This window comes from Mirounga angustirostris, unplaced genomic scaffold (genome assembly GCF_029215605.1).
Source record: "Mirounga angustirostris isolate CCGP_5_RB_7025 unplaced genomic scaffold, mMirAng1.0.hap1 SCAF_15, whole genome shotgun sequence".
Lineage (NCBI taxonomy): Eukaryota > Metazoa > Chordata > Mammalia > Carnivora > Phocidae > Mirounga > Mirounga angustirostris.
The window spans coordinates 73,548,276-73,574,448 of NW_026991723.1; the positions used below are offsets into that span (position 1 = coordinate 73,548,276).

The 26,173-nt window shown below is 39.0% G+C and overlaps 1 protein-coding gene across 2 annotated transcripts in view; it reads right to left on the reverse strand.

Moving 5' to 3' along the window:
* The window catches only part of LOC123849914 (zinc finger protein 674-like), a 30,871-nt gene extending 11,451 nt beyond the window's left edge, over positions 1-19,420 (reverse strand). The window contains exons 1-5 of one of the 2 annotated variants that reach the window (XR_010407696.1): positions 19,233-19,420; positions 17,126-17,184; positions 10,868-10,994; positions 9,288-9,377; positions 5,404-6,908 (exon numbers count right to left, since the gene is read on the reverse strand). Coding sequence is in view for 1 of the 2 variants with exons in the window: in XM_064579395.1 (XP_064435465.1) it covers positions 5,608-6,908; positions 9,288-9,377; positions 10,868-10,994; positions 17,126-17,184; positions 19,233-19,263 (1,608 nt within the window). In the remaining variant the exon portion in view is untranslated. Of the gene's footprint in view, positions 1-1,903; positions 6,909-9,287; positions 9,378-10,867; positions 10,995-17,125; positions 17,185-19,232 lie in introns of those variants that run through there. The other variant, XM_064579395.1, reaches the window with a different exon arrangement.
* Between the last annotated feature and the right edge of the window lie 6,753 nt (positions 19,421-26,173).

Sequence of the window (26,173 nt, forward strand, 5' to 3'; positions counted from 1 at the left end):
AAAGAAGTAACCATGAAACTGGTTGAAGTAGAGAAGTTACCATCTGTTGTTCATTTGTTGAGTTTTCATCACAAATGGATGTTGAATTTTGTCAAATGCTTTTTCTACATCTATGGGAATGTTTTTCCCCTCATCAAAAAAAAATTTGGTGAACTACATGGATGGATAATTAGCTATTTAAATAAAATATTGCATTCTTGGAATACACTCCAATTGGTCAGGACATAGTTCACTTTTTATGTACTGGTGGATTCAAAATATTTTCTTAAGCTAGGCTCCATGCTGGGCATGAACTCACAACCTGGGGCCTGAACCCATGACTCTGAGATCAAGACCTGAGCTGAGAGTCAGATGCTTAACCGAATGAGCCACCCAGGTGCCCCTCAAAAATATTAATTTTAAAGCAATTTTCACATCTACAGTTATCAGGGATATCAGCTTGTAATTTTCTTTACTTATAATGTCTTCATCTGGTTTTGGTTTCAGGGTAATACTGATCCAATATGATGAGTTGGAAAATGTTAATCCTCCTCTACTTTCTAAAGTTTTTGAAGAATTAGTATTATTTCTTCCTTAAATATTGATAGAATGCCCCAGTGAAGCCTCTAGACCCATAATTTTCTTTCAGGGAAGATTTTAAATTACAAATTCAATATCTTTAATCAGTATAGGGCTATTTGTGCATTCTAATTCTTCTTTACTCAGTTTTGGTAACTTATGCTATTTCAAGGAGATCTTCCATTTTACCTAAGTTGTCAAATTTTCGAAGTAAAAGTCATTAATAACTCTGTATCATCTTTTTGACTATAAAATAGTGGTGCCACCTCCTTTATTCCTACTAGTACTTTTTGTCTTCTATTTCTCTTGATCAGTCTATCCAAAGATTTACCAATTATATTGATTATTTCAATGAATCACCTTTTGTTCTCATTGATTTTTGTTTGCATATGCTCTGGTTTAGGAATTGGCGAACATTTTTCTGTAAAGGGCCAGATAGTGGATATTTTAGGTTTTGTGATCCACCTATGGTTTCTGTTGTGTAGTCTCTGTTTTATTCTTTTTTTCTTTTCTTTTTGTTTGGTTTGTGTGTTTTATAACTCGTTAAAAATGTAAAAATGAATCTTAGTTTAAGGCCTGTATGGGAACAGGCCACTAGCCAGGTTTGGCCTATAGTCTGATCCCTGTTCTAGTTCATTGATTTGTGCTCTTCCATTTATACTTATATCTTCCTACTTATTTTGGGGTATCATTTGCTCATATCTTTCTACCTTCATAAGATGGAAACTTAAATAATTGATTTTACACATTCCTTCTTTTCTAATAAATCATTTAAAATTATAAATTTTATTCTAAGCTCTGGTCTAGTGACATCCCCAATACCCACACACACAATGAGTCCTGACTTTCCACTGAAGGCTCTCCCACACTGAATATATTTATATGATTTCTTACTGGTTAGAATTTCGGTTGTACAAAGAGGTGTGACTTCTGCATGAAGGCTCTGATGTGTTCATTAGATGTTCTGTTCAGATGAATTCCTTTTCCCGGCACATTGTTTCATTCATAATCTATCTCCTCAATTCTGACATATTGTATTTTCATTCAATATTATCTAAACATTTTCTAATTTCTCTTGTGACTCATCTCTACCTAGGCTAACAAATGGAAATTCAGTTTTCTCTACCTTTTCAGAAAAAATTCCATGGTGTGCCTCTTTCCCATCCTACCCACTCACATTTACATAATGCCATTTTGTTCTGTTATACCCTAAGAATGTCCAAAGTAGGGTAGATTAGACTGTGAAGTGTGTAACTGTGATAACTTGAAGTTGAAATAAACATAATACCTAAGCATTTGTGTGACCAGCAGCATATAAAACTTAAAGTAAGCATTAACATCTCAATAGCAAGCATGTTAACATTTTAATTATTTAATTTCCAAACCATTTAAAACCATATTTTCAGAATTACTAGGGTAGTTCCACTTGTTTCAACTTTTAACTCTGCCTGAAAACTCCAAAATATGTTTATATATAGCATGTTTCAGAGTCCTTAGATATGAGTCATGGTATCTTGTGTAATCTCTTAAATTCCAGTTGTTTAAGGAGACCAGTACCTAATTAATTCATAGTACCCAAGAAATATCTATTAGTAATACTACTGAAGTATACAAGTAAATAGGCTCAGATAACAACATATTAGGAGGCAAGTTAAAAAAAAAAACCTGGGGGGCGCCTGGTGGCTCAGTCAGTTGAACATCGACTCTGGATTTTGGCTCAGGTCATGATCTCAGGGTCGTGGGATCAAGGCCCGCGTCAGGCTCCACACTCAGTGCAGAGTCTGCTTGTCCCTCTCCTTATGCTCCTCCCCCCACTCCTCCCCCTACTCATGCTCTCTCTCAAAATAAGTAACATCCTTAAAAAAAAAAAAACACTAAAATTTCCTACTTATCTTATGTTAATGGCAATACTAGCTATGTATAAGAAACCATTAAATAGAAGGCAAAACATTGAAAATAGAGATATTGAATCTCCTAAGCACCTGAGACTTGAAATGACTATAGAAGGGGCAAAGCCTTCTTCTTCCTGAAGTCATGCACAGAATTAACGGGATGATAGGAAGGATAAGGGCGAGAAAAACAATGAATTCTAATTATGGAAGGCTCTCTGAAAATATTACATAGTTTCATATGAGGCCTGACAGGCAAACTAGATCTGAAAGAAGTTCTAATAGACAGGAATTCCACAAATTATTGGCTGCACAAGCGGTATTATCATATAGTTTCCAAGATGACAACAATGAAGGCGAGATACACATTAATAGTTTAGTTTCTGACGTGTTTAGAAAATGAATGTCCTACATTTACTTAACAGCTAAATATTTATCTTCAAAAGTGACTTAAAAAATGACTAATAAAAGAATTACATGACTGCAATTCACTATTTAGTTTAAAATTATTATTTGTGGAGTGCCTGGGTAGCTAAGTCGGTTAAGTGTCCCTTTTTGATTTTGGCTTGGGTCATGATCTCAGGGTCATGAGATCAAACCCCACATTGGGCTCCACACTCAGCACAGAGTCTGCTCGAGATTCTCTTTCCCTCGCCCTCTGCCCCTCCCCCAGCTCACACTCACTCTCTAAATAAAATCTTAAAAAAATAAATTATTTGAAAGTTAAGATTTACAGTGAAAATCATGGCTGCTGTTGACCGTTTTCAATTTTAAAACATTTTTAATTTAAAATCTAAGAAAAAATGTTTGATTAAAAATTTAGGATCAAGGGGCGCCTGGGTGGCTCAGTCGTTAAGCATCTGCCTTCAGCTCAGGTCATGATCCCAGGGTCCTGGGATCGAGCCCCGCATCAGGCTCCCTGCTCCGTGGGAAGCCTGCTTCTCCCTCTCCCACTCCCCCTGCTTGTGTTCCCTCTCTCTCTGTGTCTCTCTCTGTCAAATAAAATCTTAAAAAAAAAAATTTAGGATCAAGCTCTATGGTGTATCAGCTTCACCTTCATTTCAAGGAAAGACTGAAAAAGGTTTTTTGCTATCAATCCTTCTTTTCCTAATATTGCTTCACAATGAATATTTACAACTTACATAAGGTTAAGTTATTGTGCTTGAAAAGGAAAGGATGCCCTGGATAATAGAATTTGTAAGAAAAGTTATTAGTGATGATAAAATGACAACTCAACAAAACAATTTTTTTCAAACAAATTATAAAATAATAGTATAATTTCTATGTTCAGACTGATCACAAAAAAATGTATAGGGCAGCAAAACAGGTATCCCTGAACCAATATCTCAAAATATACCTCTAAGAGCTTCTACATGTAAGACACTAAAACTTAATACCTCCTTTGAAATGCATTTTTCTTGTTAATTTATTTAACATAATGTAGGGACAGGATACAGAATACCATATGATGTCCAGTCAAATTCAATTCAATTCTGTCTGGAGCTGAAGTGACATTACATTCAGTCCTGCTTGTCTCGAGTGGGACAGAATCCTGTGGAGGCTAAGAGGCTGATCTGAATCTCAGCCCTCCACTTACCAGGCCCATAGCTTTAGCTGAATCAGGGCACCTCTCTGGGCTCCACTTGCCTCATCTATAAAATGGTAATAATCTCAGTTTCATATATTTGCTCTAAGGATTAAATAAGAAAATACATGTCAAAGTGCTTAGCAGAATGTGTGTGTGGCAGAAATATCCAATAAAGGAAGCTTAAAAAAATTCAATTCTAAGAATCACAAGGATATAAAGATCCCAAGCTATGCATACCAGTACTCACATAAGTCCTATGAGTTGAAACAAGACTAGGAACAGGAATTTCTTTGTGTAGAACTATTTTTATCATGTGTTGAATACGCCAACATTGCTTACAGCCACATCACTGCCTGCTTTGCCTGTTGTTTAATGTCTCTCTTAACTATATGCTTTACACCAAGTGATATTTTTAAAAGTCCACCACTTTTTTTTTAAGATTTATTTGAGAGCAAGGGAGAGAGAGAGTGCACAGGGGGGAGGGGCAGAGGGAGATGGAGAGAATCTCAAGCAGACTCCCTGCTGAGCACGGAGCCCAATGTGAGGCTTGATCCCATGACTCAGATCATGACCTGTTCTGAAATCGAGAGTCAGACACTTCACTGACTGAGCCACCCAGGCGCCCCTCTACCACTAACTTTTGATGTCTCTATAAATGCACTGGCTTCATCTTCTCTTAATTCTATATACCTTAAGAAAGAGTGGGGGAAGATCTATTTGTTATTTAGTTACAATTTATCCTTTTATGTTTTTTAAGACGTGGGGAAAATGGTGTCGTTTAGTGTGGAAAGTAAGGCAGGTGCAAAGATCCATATTCACTTCCAAATGACAGATAATTTGGGTTATGAATGCCATTTCTACATCACTTGTAGAATGATCACATACAGTAGTCACTTTGTTGTCCTGATTAATCAATTTGCAGTTGACCCTTGAACAACACAGGTTTTAACTGTGCAGGTCCATGGATTTTTTTTTATTAATACAGTACAGTACTATAAATTTATTTTTTCTTCCTTATGACTTTCTTAATAACATCTTTTCTCTAGCACATTTAATTGTAAGAATACAGTATGCAATACATATTACATAAAAATATGTGTTGATTGACTGTTCATGTTACCAGTAAGGCTTCCAGTCAATAATAGACTATTAGTAGTTAAGTTTTTGGAGAGTTAAAAGTTATACATGAATTTTCAACTGCACAGGGGGACCCTAATCCATGTTGTTCAATGATCAGCTGTACTCACTCATTAAAAAAATTTGTACCTTGGAATGCCTGGGTAGCTCAGTCGTTTAAAAAATTTGCACCACATGTGATCAAGCCAATCACCTATGGTTGAGATTTTTCTACATACTTAAAAAACTTACTATTAGGCTGAACCAAGATGTCCAATATAATTTTTTGGATACATGATTTTTCAAACTTGCTTCTCAGTATGGATTTTCTGGTGCTTAATAGTTTGGGAGCTATTGTGGAAGGCTTCCCATGTTTAGTATATTCATAGAGTTTTTAGACTTTGTGAATTCTATGATGTGTGATGAAATTTTAATCATTTAAGTTTTCTCATTCCATTAAAAGGGTTTCTGTTTCGTATGAATTCTCTGATGAACAGTCAGAGTAGATTTCTTGCTGAAAGCTTTTCTACAAATACTACATTCATAGGGTTTTTCTCCAGTGTGTATTCTATGATGTACAGTGAGGTGTGACTTCTTACTAAAGGCTTTTCCACACTCAGTGCATTCATACGGCTTCATCCCAGTATGGATTCTTTGATGAACAGTGAGTTGTGATTTCTGGATAAAAGCTTTTCTGCATTCACTGCATTCATAGGGTTTCTCCCCAGTATGAATTCTCTGATGTTCAATGAACTGTGAGCTCCGGATAAAGGCTTTCCCACAATCACAGCATTGATACCTTTTGTCCCCAGTGTGAGTTCTCTGATGTACAATGAGATCTGACTTTTTAATGAAGGCTTTTTTACATTCACTACACTCAAAGGGTTTCTCTCCAGTGTGAATTCTGTGATGTACACTTAGTTCTGACTTCCTGTTGAAGGCTTTTCCACACTCTTTACATCCATGGGGTTTCTCCCCAGTATGAGTTCTCTGATGTACAACAAGCTGTGACTGCCAGATGAAGGCTTTTCCACAGTCACTGCATTCATATGGTTTCTCCCCAGTATGAGCTCTTTGATGAATACTAAGTGTTGACTTCTTGATGAAAGCTTTCCCACATTCCTTGCATTCATAGGGTTTTTCCCCTGTGTGAATCCTCTGATGAATAATGAGGTTTGACTTCTGGATGAATGCTTTCCCACACTCACCACATTTATAGGGTTTCTCTCCTGTATGAATTCTCTGATGTACAGTGAGTTGTGACTTCTGAATAAAGGCTTTTTCACATTCATTACATTTGTATGGTTTCTCCCCAGTATGAATTCTCTGATGTGCAATGAGTCCTGACTTTCCACTGAAGGCCTTCCCACACTGAATACATTTATATGATTTCTCACTGGTTAGAATTTTTGGTTGTACAAAGAGGTGTGACTTCTGCATGAAGGCTCCGATGTGTTCATTAGATGTTCTGTTTAGATGAATCCCTTTCCCCAGTACATTGTTACATTCATGATCTATCTCCTCAGTTAGTGGCTTATTGCTAATGAATGCAACTTGATTCAAAAGCTTGTCTTGGTTTTCCTGGTGATTTATCTCATCTTCAAGTCTCCAATCTTCAGAAGTTGAGTATACAATCATGTTATGAAGTATCACTTGTTCAGAAATGCTCTTCCATGGTGTTAATTCTTTCATCTTGGGTCTAATACAAAAGTCTGAAAAAAGCCCAAGTGTAAATGATGTTACTTCACTCTTGAGCTCTGAAGAATACAAAACAAAGCACAAAAATAAAAAACAAATAAAGCTCTTCATTTTAATAGAAACAGATAGAAATCTGATAATGAGTGCAATCAGTTTTGAAATGTAAGAATATGACCTTAAAACTCAAAGACAGAAGAAGAAACAGACCTAAAAGAAAAAGAAGTGAGTAAGGGAGCAATGGAAAAAGAAGAGGTGATGAACTCAGTGTCAAAGTTCCACGAGGCACCAGGGCCAATCCACCACAAGGCTCTGTGAAGAGCAGAAGCAGATCAAAAAATCATTTCAGGAAAGACAGAGGAAGGATGCTAGCAAAGGAGACTGAAGGTGAGTTGAAGTGACCAGCAGAAAGATTAAATCCACACTAAATATAACAATATTCATAAATATTTTATAAGTAACCAGGTAGAAGCACAACTACAGGGTAGGGCTTTCCAAGTACATTCATCTTAAAGAGTCAGATGACACAAAAAGCATGGGATGGGACAGGCTCTATTAAAAGGGGGAAACTGAGTTTGAAGAATAGGCAGTTTCAGAGAGAGGGGAAAAAAGGCAAAAAAGGAAGGAAGAAATACCTGCTCATAATTGGGTGGTGTTAATGGGGAAAGAAAACAAGGGAAATTCAGGGTCCTGGAAGACAAAGAGAACCACAAAACCAGAAAAGCCGAAACTCCTCTTCAATCCAAAAGAAAGGAAGGAGGGAAAGGCCCTGCTATATTAACAGAGAAGGACTCCATAATATTTAAAAATCTTATGAAAATACTGTAATGTAATAAAAATGAACAAAGAAATATATGGTCCATAGAGAACTACTACAGAAAATCAGGAAATGAATTTGTGCAGCTATCAACAGAGGAAATTGTCCCTTGTCAAACCAAAACCAAAAAGAAAACTAGCCATAAAGCAAAATAAAATTTTGTCTGAACTCTAAACAGAATTAAATATACTCAAACAAGCATTTCAGGTCATGGAAAACCACCATGAATCAGAACTTATTTAAAAAAGAAAAAAACAAATAAACAAAAAATGGAGTGATGAAAAAGAATTGGTTAAACTTTGGGGGGGGGAATGAAAGATTAAATTATGAGGTGTGGGCAGGGGGTAAGGAGAATTTCTTTTTTTATTATTAATTTTTTATTGTTATGTTAATCACCATACATTACATCATTAATTTTTGATGTAGTGTTCCGTGATTCATTGTTTGTGCATAACACCCAGTGCTCCATGCAGAATGTGCCCTCTTTAATACCCATCACCATGCTGACCCATCCTCCCACCCCCCTCCCCTCCAGAACCCTCAGTTTGTTTTTCAGAGTCCATCGTCTCTCATGGTTCATCTCCCCCTCCGATTTCCCCCCTTCATTCTTCCCCTCCTGCTATCTTCTTCTGCTTTTTTTTCTTAACATATATCGCATTATTTGTTTCAGAGGTACAGGTCTGTGATTCAACAGTCTTGCACAATTCACAGCACTCACCATAGCACATACCCTCCCCAGTGTCTATCACCCAGCCACCCCATCCCTCCCACCACCACTCCCCACTCCAGCAACCCTCAGTTTGTTTCCTGAGATTAAGAGTTCCTCATATCAGTGAGGTCATATGATACATGTCTTTCTCTGATTGACTTATTTCGCTCAGCATAACACCCTCCAGTTCCATCCACATCGTTGCAAATGGCAAGATCTCATTCCTTTTGATGGCTGCATAATATTCCATTGTATATATATAGGGGGTAAGGAGAATTTAATAAGCAGCACTGAAAAAGGCAGGAAAACAGCCAACATAATAAAAATAACATAAAAAATCCAGTAAAAATGGTCACAGAGAAAGGAGAAAAAGAAGAAGGCAAAGTAGTATTTATATTACTGGAGTATCTGAAAAATTTAAAAACACAAAGCATAAGATTATAACTCTAAGACATATCACACTGAAAGAAGGTGAGAAAAACAAGGTAATTATAAAGGATATGAATATCATTCAATAAGTTACTTTGATAGAGGGCATATCTAAGACTGGGGAAATGCATAAAGGGAGGAATATAAGCCCATTCTGGAAGAATAGGGTGCTGAAGATGTTAGCCAAAGAGAGGTTAACTAAGAAATGTCCTAAATGACATGGGCATAAATAAGATCCAAAGTACAGGTAAGGGGGTTACTTCTCTCTCTCTCTAAAAGTTAAGCAAAGAAAATGGATTGCATGGTTGTTAGATATGTAGCAGTGTTATTTAGGTATTTGACAATCCCACACCAACTGTCTTCAGCCATTTCTAGACATCTATGACCTTAAAGAATGATTTCCTAAAAAATATTTCAAAGATAAATGTCTCATTAATCAGGATTAATCTTACATCCCTGTCTCCCATATGCCAGGTTCTCACTTACCTGAGTAGGCCCAACTTGAGATTTCTTCCTCCTTCATCCATGGTTCTCCTCGCTTCAATGAGATTACATCTGACTTCAGAGACTGACATCCTGTTTATGGGAAATGATACAGGACTTGGCCATTAGTGGACATCCAACCATCCTAGAACTCAAGCCCACCACATATGCACCAGAATAGCTAAAATTAAAAAGACTAACATTATCAGATGTTGATGGAACTCTCATATATTGCTAGTAGGAAATAAATTGGTATAACCTCTATGGACAACTGTCTGGTAGTATCTACTAAAGCTAAATATACATGTACTCCATGACCCAGAAATTTCCCAATAGAAATAAAATACTTATTTCCACTAGAACATGCATATAAGAATGTCCATAGAAAAAGTAAAAAAAGACAAAGACAAAAACACAGAACAAGAAGATTAAAAAAAAAAAGAAAGTCCAAAACAGCTTTATTCAATGACCCAAGTCTGAAATAAGCCAAATAACTATCAACAGAATGGATAAGTTGATGAATTACCCTATACTCGTTAAATGGAATATGGTGCAACAGTAAGAACAAATATTGTCATGTGCAACAACATGGATGAATTCCACAGACACTATGTTAAATGAAAGATGCCAGACAATTACAGTGATTACACTTACATGAAGTTCAAGAACAGACAAAACTAATCTATGGTGATAGAAGCCACAAGTTGTTATCTCTGAGGAGATAAATGGCAAGGGGTCAAAGGGAGCCTGCTAGGGTGCCTGAAATGTTTTACACCTTGATCTGGGCGGTGGTTAAATAACATAGGAAAAAGATGCATCAATCTGTATATTTAAGGTTTGAGCACTTTACTACATATGTTCTATTTCAATTAATCTATAAAAACTAAGAACTTGGGCACAGCCCATTGTCTTTAACCCTCAAAGAATGAGCAGGATGCAGCACCCATTCTCTTTTCATCCAAGTCCAATGGTGTATTTGGTACTCAAAATCAATATTCTTTTGACCTTTATAGTTTGAAATGAAGCTCATTAAACATGCAGAGACCCAGCAGCTTTTAGTAAATAAGAAAGGAAAGGTAGTCAATTGGGTACTATGGTGGATTTAATATATGTTCGTAAATTCCTTGGCATTCCTCCCTTCAAAAAGTCCTTTCCTTCCCTTAAGCATGGGCTGGACTTGATAACTATTTCTAATAAACACAGTAAGGTAGAGGTGATGGTCTGTGATTTCAGAGACCTGGTCACAAAAGGCCCTGTGACTTCCTCCTGGCTCTCCCGGATCACTCTCTGCGGAAGTTTGTCATGTCGTGAGAACAGGCCCCCATGGTGAGGAAGGAGCTGAAGGCTCCTGTCAACAGCCATGTGAGTTATCTTAGGAACAGATCCTACACTCTCCGTCAAGCCTTCAGATGACTGCAGCCCCTGCTCACATCTGATTCCAGCCACACGGGAGACCACAAGCCAGAACCACCCAGCTAAGCCCTTCCAAACTAAACTGTTTGTTTTAAGCCACTAAATGTTGAAGTAATTGTTATGCAGCAGCAGATAACTAATATCCAGTACCCTCTGAGAGATGTTCTTACCCACTGAAACAAGGTTGCTATAGTTCTCCAGCATCACATCCCTGTACAAGTTTCTTTGAGCAGAGTCCAGGTACTGCCACTCCTCCCAAGTGAAGTCCACAGTCACATCCTTGAGTGACACAAATCCCTGTAACAGGACATTCCTGTTCAATCTAAAGTGAAAAACACTGGGTGATGTGTAAAAGATGTTTAATCATGCAGAGTTCATCATAATAAATTAAAGAAGATGTTTACTATGAGGCCAGTTTTACTATGTGGGAGAAGCAGAACTCCTATTAGAAAAACTCTGCTATTGAGAAACCATTCATCCTCTCTTTCCAGCAATAAGCACGTATTAGGCCACAACACAACCTGCACTATTTGATGGTCAGAATACAAACATGAAGAAAACACTGGAAGTTTACAGAATAGTAGATGGAGACAAACAAGTAAATATATAAATGCTATTGGGTGTTAAATGGGTTATAATAGAAATGGGAAAGAAGAAATGATTCTATTTGGGGAAGTTGAGATGGGTTTTGTAGGTGATATACAGTTATGCAAAATGAATAATGAAAAATGTAAAATTTTTTAAAGTAAAGATAAAATACTTTTTTTGAAGTGTTAAAAATGAATAGTGTAGGGCGCCTGGGTGGCTCAGTTGGTTAAGCAACTGCCTTCGGCTCAGGTCATGATCCTGGAGTCCTGGGATCGAGTCCCACATCAGGCTCCCTGCTCAGCGGGGGGTCTGCTTCTCCCTCTGACCCTCTTCCCTCTCGTGCTGTCTCTCATTCTCTCTCTCAAATAAATAAATTAAAAAAAAAAAAAAAAAGGGCTCCTGGGTGGCTCAGTTGGTTAAGCAACTGCCTTCGGCTCAGGTCATGATCCTGGAGTCCTGGGATCGAGTCCCGCATCGGGCTCCCTGCTCAGCAAGGAGCCTGCTACTCCCTCTGACCCTCCCCCCTCTCATGTACTCTCTCTCATTCTCGCTCTCAAATGAATAAATAAATCTTAAAAAAAAAAAATGAATAGTGTAAACTCCAGTAAGGTATGGAGGAGGGAGAAAGATCATTCTAGATGGAGAAATGAGTAAAGAAAAAAGCGATGGGGACGAGAAAAAGAACATGGCAAATTCAAGGAACTGTTCGTACCTTTGGAATAATGCTCAGACATCATTTATTCATTTACTGTTTTCACAATTTTTATGTATCTGCATGTCACTCACACTATCTTTGACTTAATAGTTTTAACAACTCTTTTACTTAAATAAATGATTTTAAAAGGAAACCACTAAAGGGAAAACCAGTATCAGTTCCTAAAACGAAGATAACAAAATCTGCAAAACAAGCATATACTGATGAAATGTCATTTATGGGGTTTGCTTTAAAATACTCTAGAGAACAGGGGTGCTTGGGTGGCTCAGTTGGTTAAACATCTGACTCTTGATCTCATCTCAGGTCTTGAACTCAAGGTCGTTAAGATCAAGCCTCCACTGGGCTCCACACTGGGCATGGAGCCTACTTAAAAATAAAAAAATACAAACAAAAAACTCTAGAGAACAAATGAAGTAAGAGGGGAAAGACAAGATTGGAAAAACACTGGTAATCGCTGAAAATATAAGAAGAAACACAGGGGTTTATTAAACTGTTCTCTAAATTTTTGTGTATGTTGGCATTTTCCCTTAAAGAACTTATAAAAATTAAATACAACAAAACCATTGTTTTTAAAGTTTAAACTAAAATGAAGACAATAAAATGTAAGCAATATTTAATTTGGTCAATTTATTTTTTTAAATACCTACTTAGAAATAAGAAGAACAGAATAACTTATGACCAGTTAGTAATAAAGTATTACTTTGTTTTTACTTATTTTTCAAACCATGATTAGGTTCCACCTCAATAAGAGAATTCAATTTTTAAATTTGATGTTGATCAAATCCAACTAAGATGTATCTGAAAGACAGTGGGAAGATGAGGGAAGGAGAGTAATCAACTAAGAGCGCTTGGGTTTCAGGCTAAGCAACTGGCATCCCACTCAAGTCCAGAAAGTAAGAGCGAGCAGGTCTGGGGGGAGGAGAGAAGTGGAATCTACTTGTCCAACAGTAAAAGGACAAATGATCTGATTTAAAAATGGGCAAAGGTTTTCAATAAACATTTCTCCAAAGAAGATATGCAAATGGACAATAAGCACATGTAAAGATGCTCAACCTTACTAGTCACTAGGGAAATGCGAGTCAAAACCACAAGGAGATACAACTTTACACCTAATAGGATGGTTATAATCAACAAAATGGAAAATACAAGTGTTAGTGAGGATGTGGAGAAACTGGAACCCTCATAGGCTGCTGGTGGGAATGTAAAATGGTGCAGCTGCTACACAAAACACTTGGGCAGTTCTTCCAAAAGTTAAATGTAGAATTACCATATAACCCAGCAATTCCGCTAGGTGAAAAAAAAAGACCCCAATAATTGGACAACACCAGCTGAAAGACAAGATGGAGTCCTTCATGTCAAGGGAGAGAAACTACAGTTTTAACCTGCCCAAATGACCATGGGAAACAAAACCAGTTAGCATATCATGAGGTGACAAACCTGCACAAAAGTCAACAAAATCCATAAAATCCCTTGCAACACATCTTACCATGTTCTCCGTGGCTGCCACAGCCTGATGCTGCCACCAGGAATAGCAGGCTGTATCCTGTTTGTCATTCTACTCCTTAGGATGACAGGTTACAGCTTAGGCCTGCAGTCTGACCAACCTGGATAAGGGCACAGAACTTGCAGTTTTTGCCTATTTAACCCCAAACATAAACCTTCCCCTTCAGAGCACACTTTTGGTTGTAGCTGAAGGCTGCGATCTCCCTGGTTTACACACTGTATGGCAATAAAGCTTTCCCTTGCCTCTGACTAAACCTCTGCGTTCCAGGAATTTTGGTTGACAGAGGTATATACCCAAGATTTGAAAACAGGTACTCAAAGAGATACTTGTAGGCAATTCATAGCAGCTTTATTTACAATAAAGCCAAAAGGTAGAAACAACCTGAGTGTCCATCAGATGAAGGGATAGACAAAATGTGTTTATATAATGGAATATTACTCAGCCATAAAAAGGAATGAGGTTCTGATACATGCTACCGCGTAGATAAACCTCAAAAACATGCGAAGTGAAGTAAGTTAGACACAAAAGGACAAATTTCATACGATTCCACTTCTATGAAATACCTAGAGTAAGCAAATTCATAGAGCCAGAAAGTAGTTTTTGAGTTTACCAAGGGCTGTGGGGGTAAGGGAAAAATGGGAGTTATTGCTCAATGGGTACAGAGTTTCTGTTCGGGATGATGAAAAAGGTTTGGGAACAGAGAGTGGTGATGGATTCACAAATTGCAAACATAATACCACTGAATTGCACACTTAAAAATGGTTAAAATGGCAAATTTTATATTTCACCACAAAAATTCTATTGGCCCAAATTAACTTTAGTTTAAGTTTCCTTTGTGAGATAACTCTCCCTGGTGTAGTTTCTATCTGTGACTCACCAAAGAGTAAACTCATGTTAGTTCGGTTTTAGTACCAACAGTACTGATAATGTGATTTAGAATAAGAAATATATATTTGGTCTTTGTATTTCCTAGCATAGAGCTCCTAAAACCCTTGGAATTTCCTGTGATGAAGGCGATAAAGGTGCCTTTTGCTATGATAATGACATGGCTTTTGGAAAGCACCTAAGGAGGGGGTGGCTGGTCACCAGAGGCACCAACCAAGAGTAGACAGAACTTTCAGTCCCACTCCTGATTTGGGGGGAGGGAGGTGGGGCTGGAGGTTCAATCCATCACCAATGGCCAATGATTTAATTGATTATGCCCACATCATGAAGCCTCTAGAAAGACCCGAGAGAGTTCAGAGGGCTACCAGAATGTTTCCACGTGACAGATGCCAGGTGCCAAACCTTGGACTCCACGCTTCTTTGTTCAGGACCTTGTCTTATGTATCTCTTCCTTGGCTGTTGATTTGTATCCTTTAATATCCTTTGTAATCAACTGGCAATCAAGTGTTTAAATTGGTTTCCTGACTCCCAGGAGCTACACTAGCAAATTAATAGAACCAAAGGAGGGGGTTGTGGGAACCTCTGATTTATACCTAGTGAGTCCAAAGCAGAGGCAACAACTTGGACTTGTGATTGGCATCTGAAGTGAAGGGCAGTCTTGTGGGACCGAGCCCTTGACCTATAGGATCTGACACTATCTCCAAGTGGATAGTGTCAAAATTGAGCCAAATTGCAGGACAGCCAGCTGGTGTCAGAGATTGATTGCCTGGTGGTATGGGGAAGAAACCCCACACATTGGAAATGGGTGCAGAATTACAGGTACATAACCCAGTATTCCCCAAACTTTCTTTTTTTTTTTTTTTAAAGATTGTATTTATTTGACAGAGAGAGACACAGTGAGAGAGGGAACACAAGCAGGGGGAGTGGGAGAGGGAGAAACAGGCTTCCCGCGGAGCAGGGAGCCTGATGCATGTCTCGATCCCAGGACCCTGAGATCATGACCTGAGCTGAAGGCAGACGCTTAACGACTGAGCCACCCAGGCGCCCCTCCCCAAACTTCTAAAATCAGAGACTGGATACTGTGATATGATAAGAAATACATATTTTGGTCTTCATCCCTGGCTCCTAGTCAGAATTCCCAAAACCCTTAAAATTTCCTAAGGAATAAAGGTGTGGCGAGCATCTTTTGCTCTAATATTTGTTCTTTGACTCTGTCTGGTTCCTGACACAGAACTCCTAAAATCCTTAGAATTTCCTGGATGACAGGAGTGTCTTTTGTTCTAATGAGGTGACTCTTGATGAGACATTTTTCAGTTAAAAAAAAAAAAAGTGCACACATCAATAATATATACCTTTTTAAAAAAACATAAATTATTTCAATACTGAGATATGGTCATTAAAAAGACATGTAGGTAGGGGCGCCTGGGTAGCTCAGTTGGTTGAGTGATTTCAGCTCTTGATTTCAGCTCAGGTCATGATCTCAGGGTCCTGAGATTGAGCCCTTTGTGTCAGGCTCTGCACTCAGCAGGGAGTCTGCTTGAGATTCTTTTTCTCCCTCTCCCTCTGCCCCTCCCCCCACCCGTGCTCTCTCACTCATTTCTCTCTAAAATTAAAAAAAAAAAAGATATGTAGGTAGTTCTTTTCTCCCCATACCTCAGGGGATCACCTTGCACATCTAAGGAATGGATGCTCCCCACTTTGAAGACTACTATACTGAAACTGTGTGCTACATAGTGGGTATAACCAATGGAACATGATAGATAAAAATTAGATACATATCTTCAAATAAAAACATTTAAAACCATATGACAATCACAACCACTAAGATGCTTGCTAGCAATGTTTAGCTGAGTGATAAACCAACAGAAATGAGCAAATTCACTTGATTTCCACTATCCATGAAGCATACTCACCTGATAATACACTTTGAGGCTCTCAACCTATTGCATTTTTAAAAAATATTTTATTTATTTACTTGAGAGAGAGAAAGAGCGAGAGCACAGAGGAAGAGGGAGAAGCAGACTCCCCACTGAGCAGGGAGCCCGATGCGGAACTCTATCCCAGGACCCTGAGATCATGACCTGAGCCGAAGGCAGACACTTAATCAACTGAGTCACCCAGGCACCCCAACCTATTGCATTTTAAAGGAAAAATATTTCATTATTTATTGGTTAAAAACTGCAAATTAAAATTGATACTATTATGACCTTTAATAGTATTAATTCCTTGGACCAATTTCACAAACTTTTATTCATGGATCAAGACAGATTTTTTGACAGCTATGTACCTGGGCCCCATGATTTTACTGCCCAGAAATTGAATTCTGCCTTGTTATGATGCCCTGTAGTTATTTTGAGAAATGACTTAAGAAACAGCTATAGGGAGGCCTCCTATGGTATTTATCATGGGTTGGTAAATGTTAAAGACACTGTCTACTACACCATATGTATGCATCAAGAGAATAATTTCAAACCTAAATGCCAAAAATTCTTTACTTCCCTCAAGAAAATATCATATTTAATGTGTTATATAAATCCTATCATTGTAGATGATATGCTCAACTTCAATAACTATAAAAGATCTTATAACTTGTATGACTATATTTCACACATTATTTGGTCTAGATTTTCTATTTTCCCAGATCTCTATTTACATTTTTTCATTTAACTGAATTAATTCTTTTAAACTGCCTCAAATACAATGGAAAATAATATGGGATATAAATAACTCACTTACCTGAGAATTGGTCATTTTCTGTTGCTCTTCAGAAGGTGCAGATATCGGTAAAGATAGAGCTGGGATGGGCAGGGAGGGGATAAAAAGAAGACCACCTTGAGAATCTGGGCCTGCCCTGTGATTCCCAGAACTATGAGCCTAGAAATTCCTATAACCAACTACATAAAAGACTACCTTTCAGAGACTGCCCCTTTCAAAGTTTCCTTTGAGGGACCACATAAGATTATGCTCTGATAACATCAACCTATTACAGTTCTGAAAGGGTCAGGCCATGGTCTGTTTTATCTTTATAGATGTGTATCCCATTGTATGTTTAAGAAGTTTCTCCTCCTTTGACCCCATAAATCTATAATTAGATATTTATCCTAAAAAAATAAGCATGGATGTACATAAAGATATATCTGCAAGGATATTCATCACGATGCTGTTTGATCACTTAAAAAGTAGAAACCACCTAGATGTTCAACAATAGGGATTGGTTACATCGGTTATCAAAGTATAGAATACTAGACAGCCATTAAATTATCTTAGAAAAGTATTTACAGACTTGGAAAAAGGGTCTTGTTGTATTACAAAGCAAGAAAATAGGTTATAAAACAACAAATATATTGAAAAGAAATATATTTGAAAGAAAAAAAGTGTGTGAAAGGACATACATCAAAATGTTATGGTTACCTTTGGGTGGTAGAATTACAAGTGATTTCTATTGGGTTATATTTAGCATTTTCATTTTCCAGTTTTTCTAGAATGAACTGTTACTTTTTAGCAGCGGTTATTCTACTGACCTCTTAACCCAAACTCCTATCAAGGAAGTTCTAAAGGGCACAATTCACTAGCTCAATAAATTCAATAAGCTGTAACAGTCACTCTCATCCACAGACTTATAGGACCACTTCAAATGTATAGGCTCAGTTCAAATGTCACCTCCTCTAGAAAGCCTTTTCAAATGTCTCCTGGATAGACTCAGCTATTCCTTCCTTTGACTTGCCCATAGTGTCCAACACTCTGACACTGGGTTTTCCTGATAGAGGTTTAAGGCAAGGGATGATGAAGCCTGAACTAAGACCATGGCAGTGGGAATGGGGAGGACAAACTGGAGAGATGTCAGGGAGGCAAAATCACCAGGATCAGAAGATTGATCCAACATGGGGAGAAGGGTGGGGAGAAAACTAGATGTCTCCAGGATTTGTACTATGGCCACCTAGAAGATGAGTGAGTGACGTTATTCATAATGATGAACATAGTAGGATTAGCAGGTGAAGTATGGAGAAGGAAGATGCTATTGTCTACTGCCATCACGTTAAGGTTGAGATCCTGTGAGTAAACCTCACAGAGATGTGGAGACAGTTGTCTACTGTGAATCTGGAGCGTGTTAGAAATGTCTGGGCTGGTGCTATAGACTGGCAAGTCATACTTTTAAAGGCGGAAGCTGATAGAATGAGTGTGGTTGAAATTATCCAGAGAGAGCACATGGATTGAAAGACAGGCAAAGGGAAAAGGCACAGCTTTGAGAAAGGGTTTTTGAGAGACTTCGGCTTGAAGTACTTAGCTAGCTAAAAGACAGTAGTAGAGAATATAAACTGCCTGAAGTCCATTCACCAGACAGATCCAAGGGTGGAAACAAAACCTCCGGGGGCAGGATGGGAACTCTCCCCTGACTCTCATACCCTTACATGCATAAAACCCATACAAGAAAACCCAGCACACAATATGTGTGGAGTGCAGCCTGAATGCAAGCTATTTATTATTCAGGGCTGGAGCCCCAATCCCTGGTCGCGAGCCATCTGCTCCCCAAGCTACCAAATAGGCTCCTAACAGTAGCCCACTACAACCCCCACACACTGATCCAAAATAACCCTAAAAATGGGTATCTGCCTTCAGGACCCAACCGTTGATATCCATGTGACCCCAATCCGGGACTCTGAGAGACGCAGAATCACACAGACACGCTCAATCACTAGTCCCACAAATTCCCAATCAGCCGCTGAACCCCCTCAGAGTCCACTACCGGCAGCACCACTAAATACCGATCTCCACGTGGCGGCAATCACTATTTTGAGCGGGGCTGTTTAATCAATAACCACAATTAAGACCGAAAATTACGGACCGCTAGAGATGCTCTGTCGCTGATCAAACATGATGCCCTTACTCCCAACACCGCAGCCAGGGACTGAAACTTCCTTTCCTGAAGACCGGAACCCTCAACTCACAGCCTCGCCTGCAGGGCCCTCAGCTGAGCGCTAGGGCCGCCCCCTCCGCCGCCAGCGCTCCGGACTCTCCGGTGTTAACGGCGGAAGCAGGGCAGCCCGCGACCTGCTTCTATCGCGAGACTTACCGGGTGTTTAGTCGGCCGGAGCCGGGGGGATTAATATGGCCGCGCCTAGTGAGCGGGAAGTGTGTCGGAGTGGGAGGCGCCATATTTCGAGTAGATGTTGGCGCCGTACAGCAGAGAATGCTAAGAGAAAGGGAAGTTAGAACTGGGATACGGGAGCTACTGAAAAGATGTACTGGGACAATGCGGGAGCAAAAACATGAAGTAGGAAAAAATCCCAGGTCTCTGAGGATGGAGTCAGGGAATCTCTCCAGCTAAGATGTGTAGAAAATGGAAACTCAGCGCAAGGTGCAAATAAAGATGGGGAAGCAGGGTGGGGAAAGAGGAAGAGCCGCTCCTGTTATTAAGCAAACGAGGAGCATGAGTCTCAGCCCGAGTCAGTTGATCTACAACACATTGCCTCACTTTCCCAATGTTAGGTATAGTAATGATAATAGTATGCGTACTGAGGGAGGTTATTTATTTATTTATTTATTTATTTATTTAATTTTTTTAAATTTATTTATTCATGAGAGACAGAGAGAGAGAGAGGCAGAGGGAGAAGCAGGCTCCCAAGGAGCAGGGAGCCCGATGCGGGACTCGATCCCAGGACCCTGGGATCATGACCTGAGCCGAAGGCAGACGCTTAACCATCTGAGCCACCCAGGCGCCCTGAGGGAGGTTATTTAATTTAGGTTTTAACTGAGGTGGAAAAGTCAGGATGGAGCAGTATACTCCCTGAGAGAGAGCCCTGGGAGAGGGAAAGTCAGAATGCTTTCATCTGGTGACCTCCAGCCTGCCATCCTGGAAAATGAAATTCAAATGTCCTCTTCTGGGAATGCTTTCCCAGATTGGGATGGGGAGACTCTGCCCCTGCTGAAGACACATCAAATAGCAGCAGAGGGGAAATGATTGAGGATAAACTCCGTAGGATGATTCAGAACCCCTAGGTCTTCTGAACCTGGTCTTGAACTTGCTCTGTGGCTTTGGGCCAGCTGCTTTCCCTCAGGTCTCTCATTTGTAAAGGAGAAGATTATGAAATACTCGTTTGGGTATTTCAATGTTTGCTGACATAAAGAAGAAAATTTCAGCGTCAGTGTCAATGAAAAGCACTTCAGAACCCATGCAGTTTTTAAAAAATAATAAATACCATATAGTAGCATTATTAATGTTAAATTAAATAAGGAGGCTATTAGACTGAGGTGGTTCTAATGCCTTAGCAAACCCAAACCTAAGCCTGTAAATGCCTCAAGGTTAAGAAATCAAAACCTAAGGACAATCACAAACGAGGCTTTCCCAAATAAGACACCTGCTTCAACTATAGGCAATCAAATAATTTCCTTGCTTTGCTTCTAGGTCTTTTCTATAAAAGTCTTGCCTCTAGCTCTTGTCAGTGGAGCACTTCTAACCACTTGTGGTTTGGTGCTGCCTGATTCGACTCAGTTACTACTGCTCATTACTAGAAAATATCCAACCCTAACTGATGCTGAACGACACTATGAATTAATTCTCAGGGTTGACTCAGCTCTTTGAGTCGGATACAGTGGACATCATGCTTCTGGAATGTCCTCCCCAACTTTATGTCAGGAAAAGTTCTATTTGTGCTTTAAAGCTGGGCTCCAATATCCTGTTCTAAGTTTTTTCCAGAGCTTCCTGGCATCTGTGCCTTCCTATGCTTTCCTGTGTCTCAGTCATCACTGCCTGGCACTGGGGTTGGCAGTGTTTGTGTCTTTTCTCCCCTGGGGTCTGACAGCTACTCAGGGCAAGACTGTCAGAATCAGCTTAGTTTCCCTTTTTTGGTTTAATACATATTCATGTCTACTGAGTCTTCCACCATAATGTAAAGTTCATTCCTTCCTTCACTCACACACATTCATTTTTTGTCATGCTTGGTAATGCAAGGAAGGAGCTCAGAGTCTGAGAATGACAATGTAGTGTGATGAGTGACCTGACAGAAGCATGACTGGTGGGCACAGTAAGAGGTAACTAGCTAGGTTAGGGACCGGGTGGTAGTGGTGGGGGTGTGGGAAGGGGCTGTCATGATACTAAGGACATGATTTTAAAACCTGAGTCTTGGGGGGCGCCTGGGTGGCTCAGTCAGTTAAGCGTCTGCCTTCGGCTCAGGTCATGATCCCAGGGTCCTGGGATCGAGCCCCGCATCGGGCTCTCTGCTTGGCCAGGAGCCTGCTTCTCCCTCTCCCACTTCCCCTGCTTGTGTTCCCTCTCTCGCTGTGTCTCTCTCTGCCAAATGAATAAATAAAATCTTAAAAAAAAAAGTTTAAAACCTGAGTCTTGGAAGGGGAGCAGGAGTTTGTCAGGAAAACAAGGTGAAGAAGGGAAGTCTCAACAGAAGAAAAGCAGTTATATACCACTTCTTACATACTTGATAGAAGACTAATCCCACCCCTACATCTTTGTTCAGGTGGTTCCCTCTTTTAGGAATTCCCACACACTCCTATTTTGGGGGTAAATCCTATGCCAAAAACCAAGGGAGGTTCTTATGCTTTGTGAGGCCCCAAATTAATAGCTCCTTTACATGTATAATCTAATTCAGGAGTCTGCAATCTACAGCCCTGAGGCAAATCTGGCCTGTTGTCTATTTTGATAAATAAAGTTTTATTGGAACACAGTCATGCTTATTCATTTACATATTGTCTGTGGTTGCTTTTGTGTTTTAATGGTAGAGTTGAGTAGTTGTGACAAAAACCATATGGCCTAACAAGTCTAAAAGACTTACTATCTATTCTTTTACAGAAAAGTTTGCTGACCCCTAATCTAATTTAATGCTGAGGGAGAAACCATTATTATCCCTCTTATACAGAGAAGGAATCTGAGGCACCAAAAGGTCACATAGCAGGTTAGTGGTATAGCCAAGATGTAAACTCCCAAAGTCTAACTCAGAGCTTATGCTCCTAGCCACTACACTACACTTCAATGAATGTCTTTTGAACATCAATTAATTTCTGTTGGTAAAGAGACAAAGATATCAATATAATTTGTCATCCAACCCAGGACAGCTTTGACAGTGAACAGAGGTGCTATTAATAACTATATCTGGACAAGGGGCACCAAACCTCTTCTGGGCAATCTGTGATGTGGGATCACCCTAGAGATAGGAACAGAGATAAACAAGATAGAACAAAATACATAGATAAAATAATGAAAGATGTTTTACTTCATAATCCAGATAAGTGTACTTTCTTGCTTTAGAGTTGTACACATCTACATTAAGAATACTTTCTGGTGAATTTTTATGTCACTCTCACTAGCTTATGATATTTCATCTTACTTAAGCAATGAAAATAATTCTTACTGTTCAAATACTCCAGGTTAATTATGTTGTGTGGGGGTGGGGTGGGGGTGGGTGTTCTGTTTAATATTCCACTCTACTCTCAGCTGGCTTATAAGGTGAGAGGGAACATGGCCAGACAATCCATGGAAATGGCATAAGGCACATCAGAAAAAAAAATGTGTAGAATCTTATGTGCAGCAGATGTGTGATAGCTACTTACTTTTAGACAAATTTATAATATAAATACTGCCTTCAATCAATAAAATATAATCAAAATGCATCTAAAGCTGGTGGTTCTTATAGATTATTATAGAAAAGAGATGCAATCAATCAGGGAAAGCACATACAATGGAAAAAACAAGACACCTAGGGTGGAGCCCTGGAAAATTTCAACTGGTGAGGGATAAAAGAAAGAGGAACTGACGATGGGAAAGGAGGAGAGAGGGAGGGCGCAGAAGATCAAGAAGAATGGTGTCAGAGGAACTAATGGTGAAATTTTTCAAGGAAGAGGGAAGCATCAAATATCAGACGCAACAAAAATCCACTAAGATAAGGACAAAAATGTCCCTTGGATTTAATAATTAGCAAGGTGGTTTTTTTAGAAATTGTGTCACAGTAATGATGAAGACAGAGCCCTACCGAACTGCACTGAAGTATAATGTGACTGAGGAAGTAGAAACACCATGAAGCTTGTATATTAAGGGAGAGAAAGATGAGAATTCAGGTTACAAGCTGTTTTTAACACACAAGAGAATTTAAGCAGGTCAAAGACTGATTTCCGATGAAACACATGTCTTCAGACAACTAAAAAGACACAGATCAAAAATCCAATGGAAAAAAGGACAGGTACCTCAATAATAATTAAAGATATGTAAATTAAACAATGAACTTTTCCATATTGATAAAAATTTTTAAATTGATGTTATCCAATATGAAGAAATCAAGTATGGAATTGTTCGCACATACATGTAGATGGGTGGCAGACATTTGGCAATACTCTCAAAATATAAGATGTGCCAAAACAACTTTAAAAAAGAAAAACAAAGTGGGAGGGATTACTCTCTTTACCTGACTTCAAAACTTAGTATAAAGTTACAAGAATCAATTTAATGTAATATTGGCATCAGTTTAATGTAATAGATAAATAGATAAATGGAACAGAGAGTCCAGAAATAGACTCTCACATACATATTCAGCTGATGTTTATTTAACCCTTGGTATTGGTGGTTATCAGTGGTGGGGAATGGACGCCATGTGGAGTTCGTGGCAAGCCACAATAGGAGAACAACATAGGCTCCTCAAATTTTGGAGTAAGGCCAGCCCATCTGCGGTGGAGGATTAGATGCTTTTGTAAAACATCTGCTGGCAGGCTATCGCACCCAGGTAAAGGCAGAATGCATGACCATGGGACACTAAATGACTACTCCACCAGAACTACCCAGTATGAAGTAGAATCTGTCAAAACCATCAAGTCATTAATTAAGTGGGTTTAGAAAATATCCATTTTAAGATACAAGTGGAACATTCAGGAACAGCAGGAATAAGCAAGCACATGGCATCCACCACTGTTACATCAGCATCCCCTACAGGAACTTCAGGCTGATGCCTAAGTATGAGCTCTTTGTGTTCAGGAACCAGCAGGCAAGAGGGAGGTTATCACTATCTTAGAAGAGGTGAATAACCCTGACGTCAGTAGAAAGTGAGGTGCTATCACACAATGTGGGCAGGGAAGAAAACAAAGAACGCATTGATCCACTTGGTACCCCTTGCCCAATTGTGCCATAAAAAGATGTACAGGTTCAGGTCTGAGAAGGGCATAATGGCCAGTGTCTTATGTCAGCAGAGACATATGTTAGCTGAGAATGGAAAGTGGGGAAGTGAGATGATGAATTATCTGTTATAACCTTGGGACCACGATAGCACCTTGAGCTATAGTTTATCCCACTAATCTCTTCTGAGAGACCATGACCTGAGCTGAAATCAAGAGTCAGGCACTCAACTGAGCTATCCAGGAGCCCCTATCTTAACTAATTTTTCTGTCTAGCTGTTCTATGAGCTGCCAAGATCAGGATGTGAAAATCTCCAATTATGACTGTCGAATTTTTTATCTCTCTCTTCAGTTTTTTCAATTTCTGCTTCTTGTATTTTGGAACCCTGTTTTAGGTGCATAAATGTTCATGAACCTTATGTCTTCCTGAGGAATTAATCCTTTGATCTTTTTAAATTGGCCCTCTTTATCTCTGTTAATACTTTTATTGAGAAGTCTGTTTTGTCTGCTATTAATATAGCCATTCATGCCTTTGTATGTATTTGTATGATATATCATTTCAATCCATTTAATTTTAACTTCTTTGTGTCTTTTTAAAGTCTAGACTTTGTACAGAGCATAAAACTGGGTCTTGCTTTTTTATCCCATTATGAAAATCTCTGCCTTTTCATTGGAGAGTTTAGGTCACTAACTTTTAAAGTAATTATTGCTGAGATTGGATTTAGGTCCACCATCTTATTATTTGTGTGTTTGTCTCCTTTGATTTTCTTCTTCTGTGCTTCCCTTCCTATTTCCATTATGAATTTTAAAATACTTTTTAGAGGTTCATAAATTTATCTGTTATGTTTCTGGCTATACCCCTTTGCTTTACTCTTCAGCGGTTTCTCCAGGGATTGCTCTATCATCTTTGACATTCATAGTCTACTTGAAGTCGATATTGTACCAAATGACATAAAATTTAGACACATTCCTACATTATAGGCCTGCCCCCATTCTTCATGCTAGCATTGTTACATGTATTGCATCTAAATGCCTTACAATCCACATAAGACAATGTTATAAGTTTTGTTTCAAACAACCCTAAGCGGGTGCCTGGGTGGCTCAGTCAGTCTGCCTTTGGCTCAGGTCATGATCCCAGGGTTCTGGGATCAAGCCTTGCTCAGTGGAGAGCCTGCTTCTCCCTCTCCCTCTGCTGCTCTCCCAGCTTGTTCCTCTGTCAGATAAATAAAATCTTTTTTAAAAAAATTAAAAATCCTAAATATTTTAAAGAAATGAAGAGGTTAAAATAGTCTTATATTTACTTACATATTTACTATTTCTCATGCTCTTCAGTGCTTCCTGAAGAACTGAGTTTCCATTTGGTATCATTTTTTTCAACCTGAAAAACATTATGGTCTTCTGGGGATAAATTCTCTTAATTCTTTTATCTAAGATGTCATTACTTCACCTTCATTTTTTTTTAAGATTTATTTATTTATTTATTTATTTGACAGAGAGAGAGAAACAGCGAGAAAGGGAATACAAGCAGGGGGAGTGGGAGAGGGAAAAGCAGGCTTCCCTCTGAGCAGGGAGCCCGATGCGGGGCTCGATCCCAGGACCTGGGATCATGACCTGAGCCGAAGGCAGACGCTTAACGACCAAGCCACTCAGGCGTCCCTTCACCTTCATTTTTGAAGG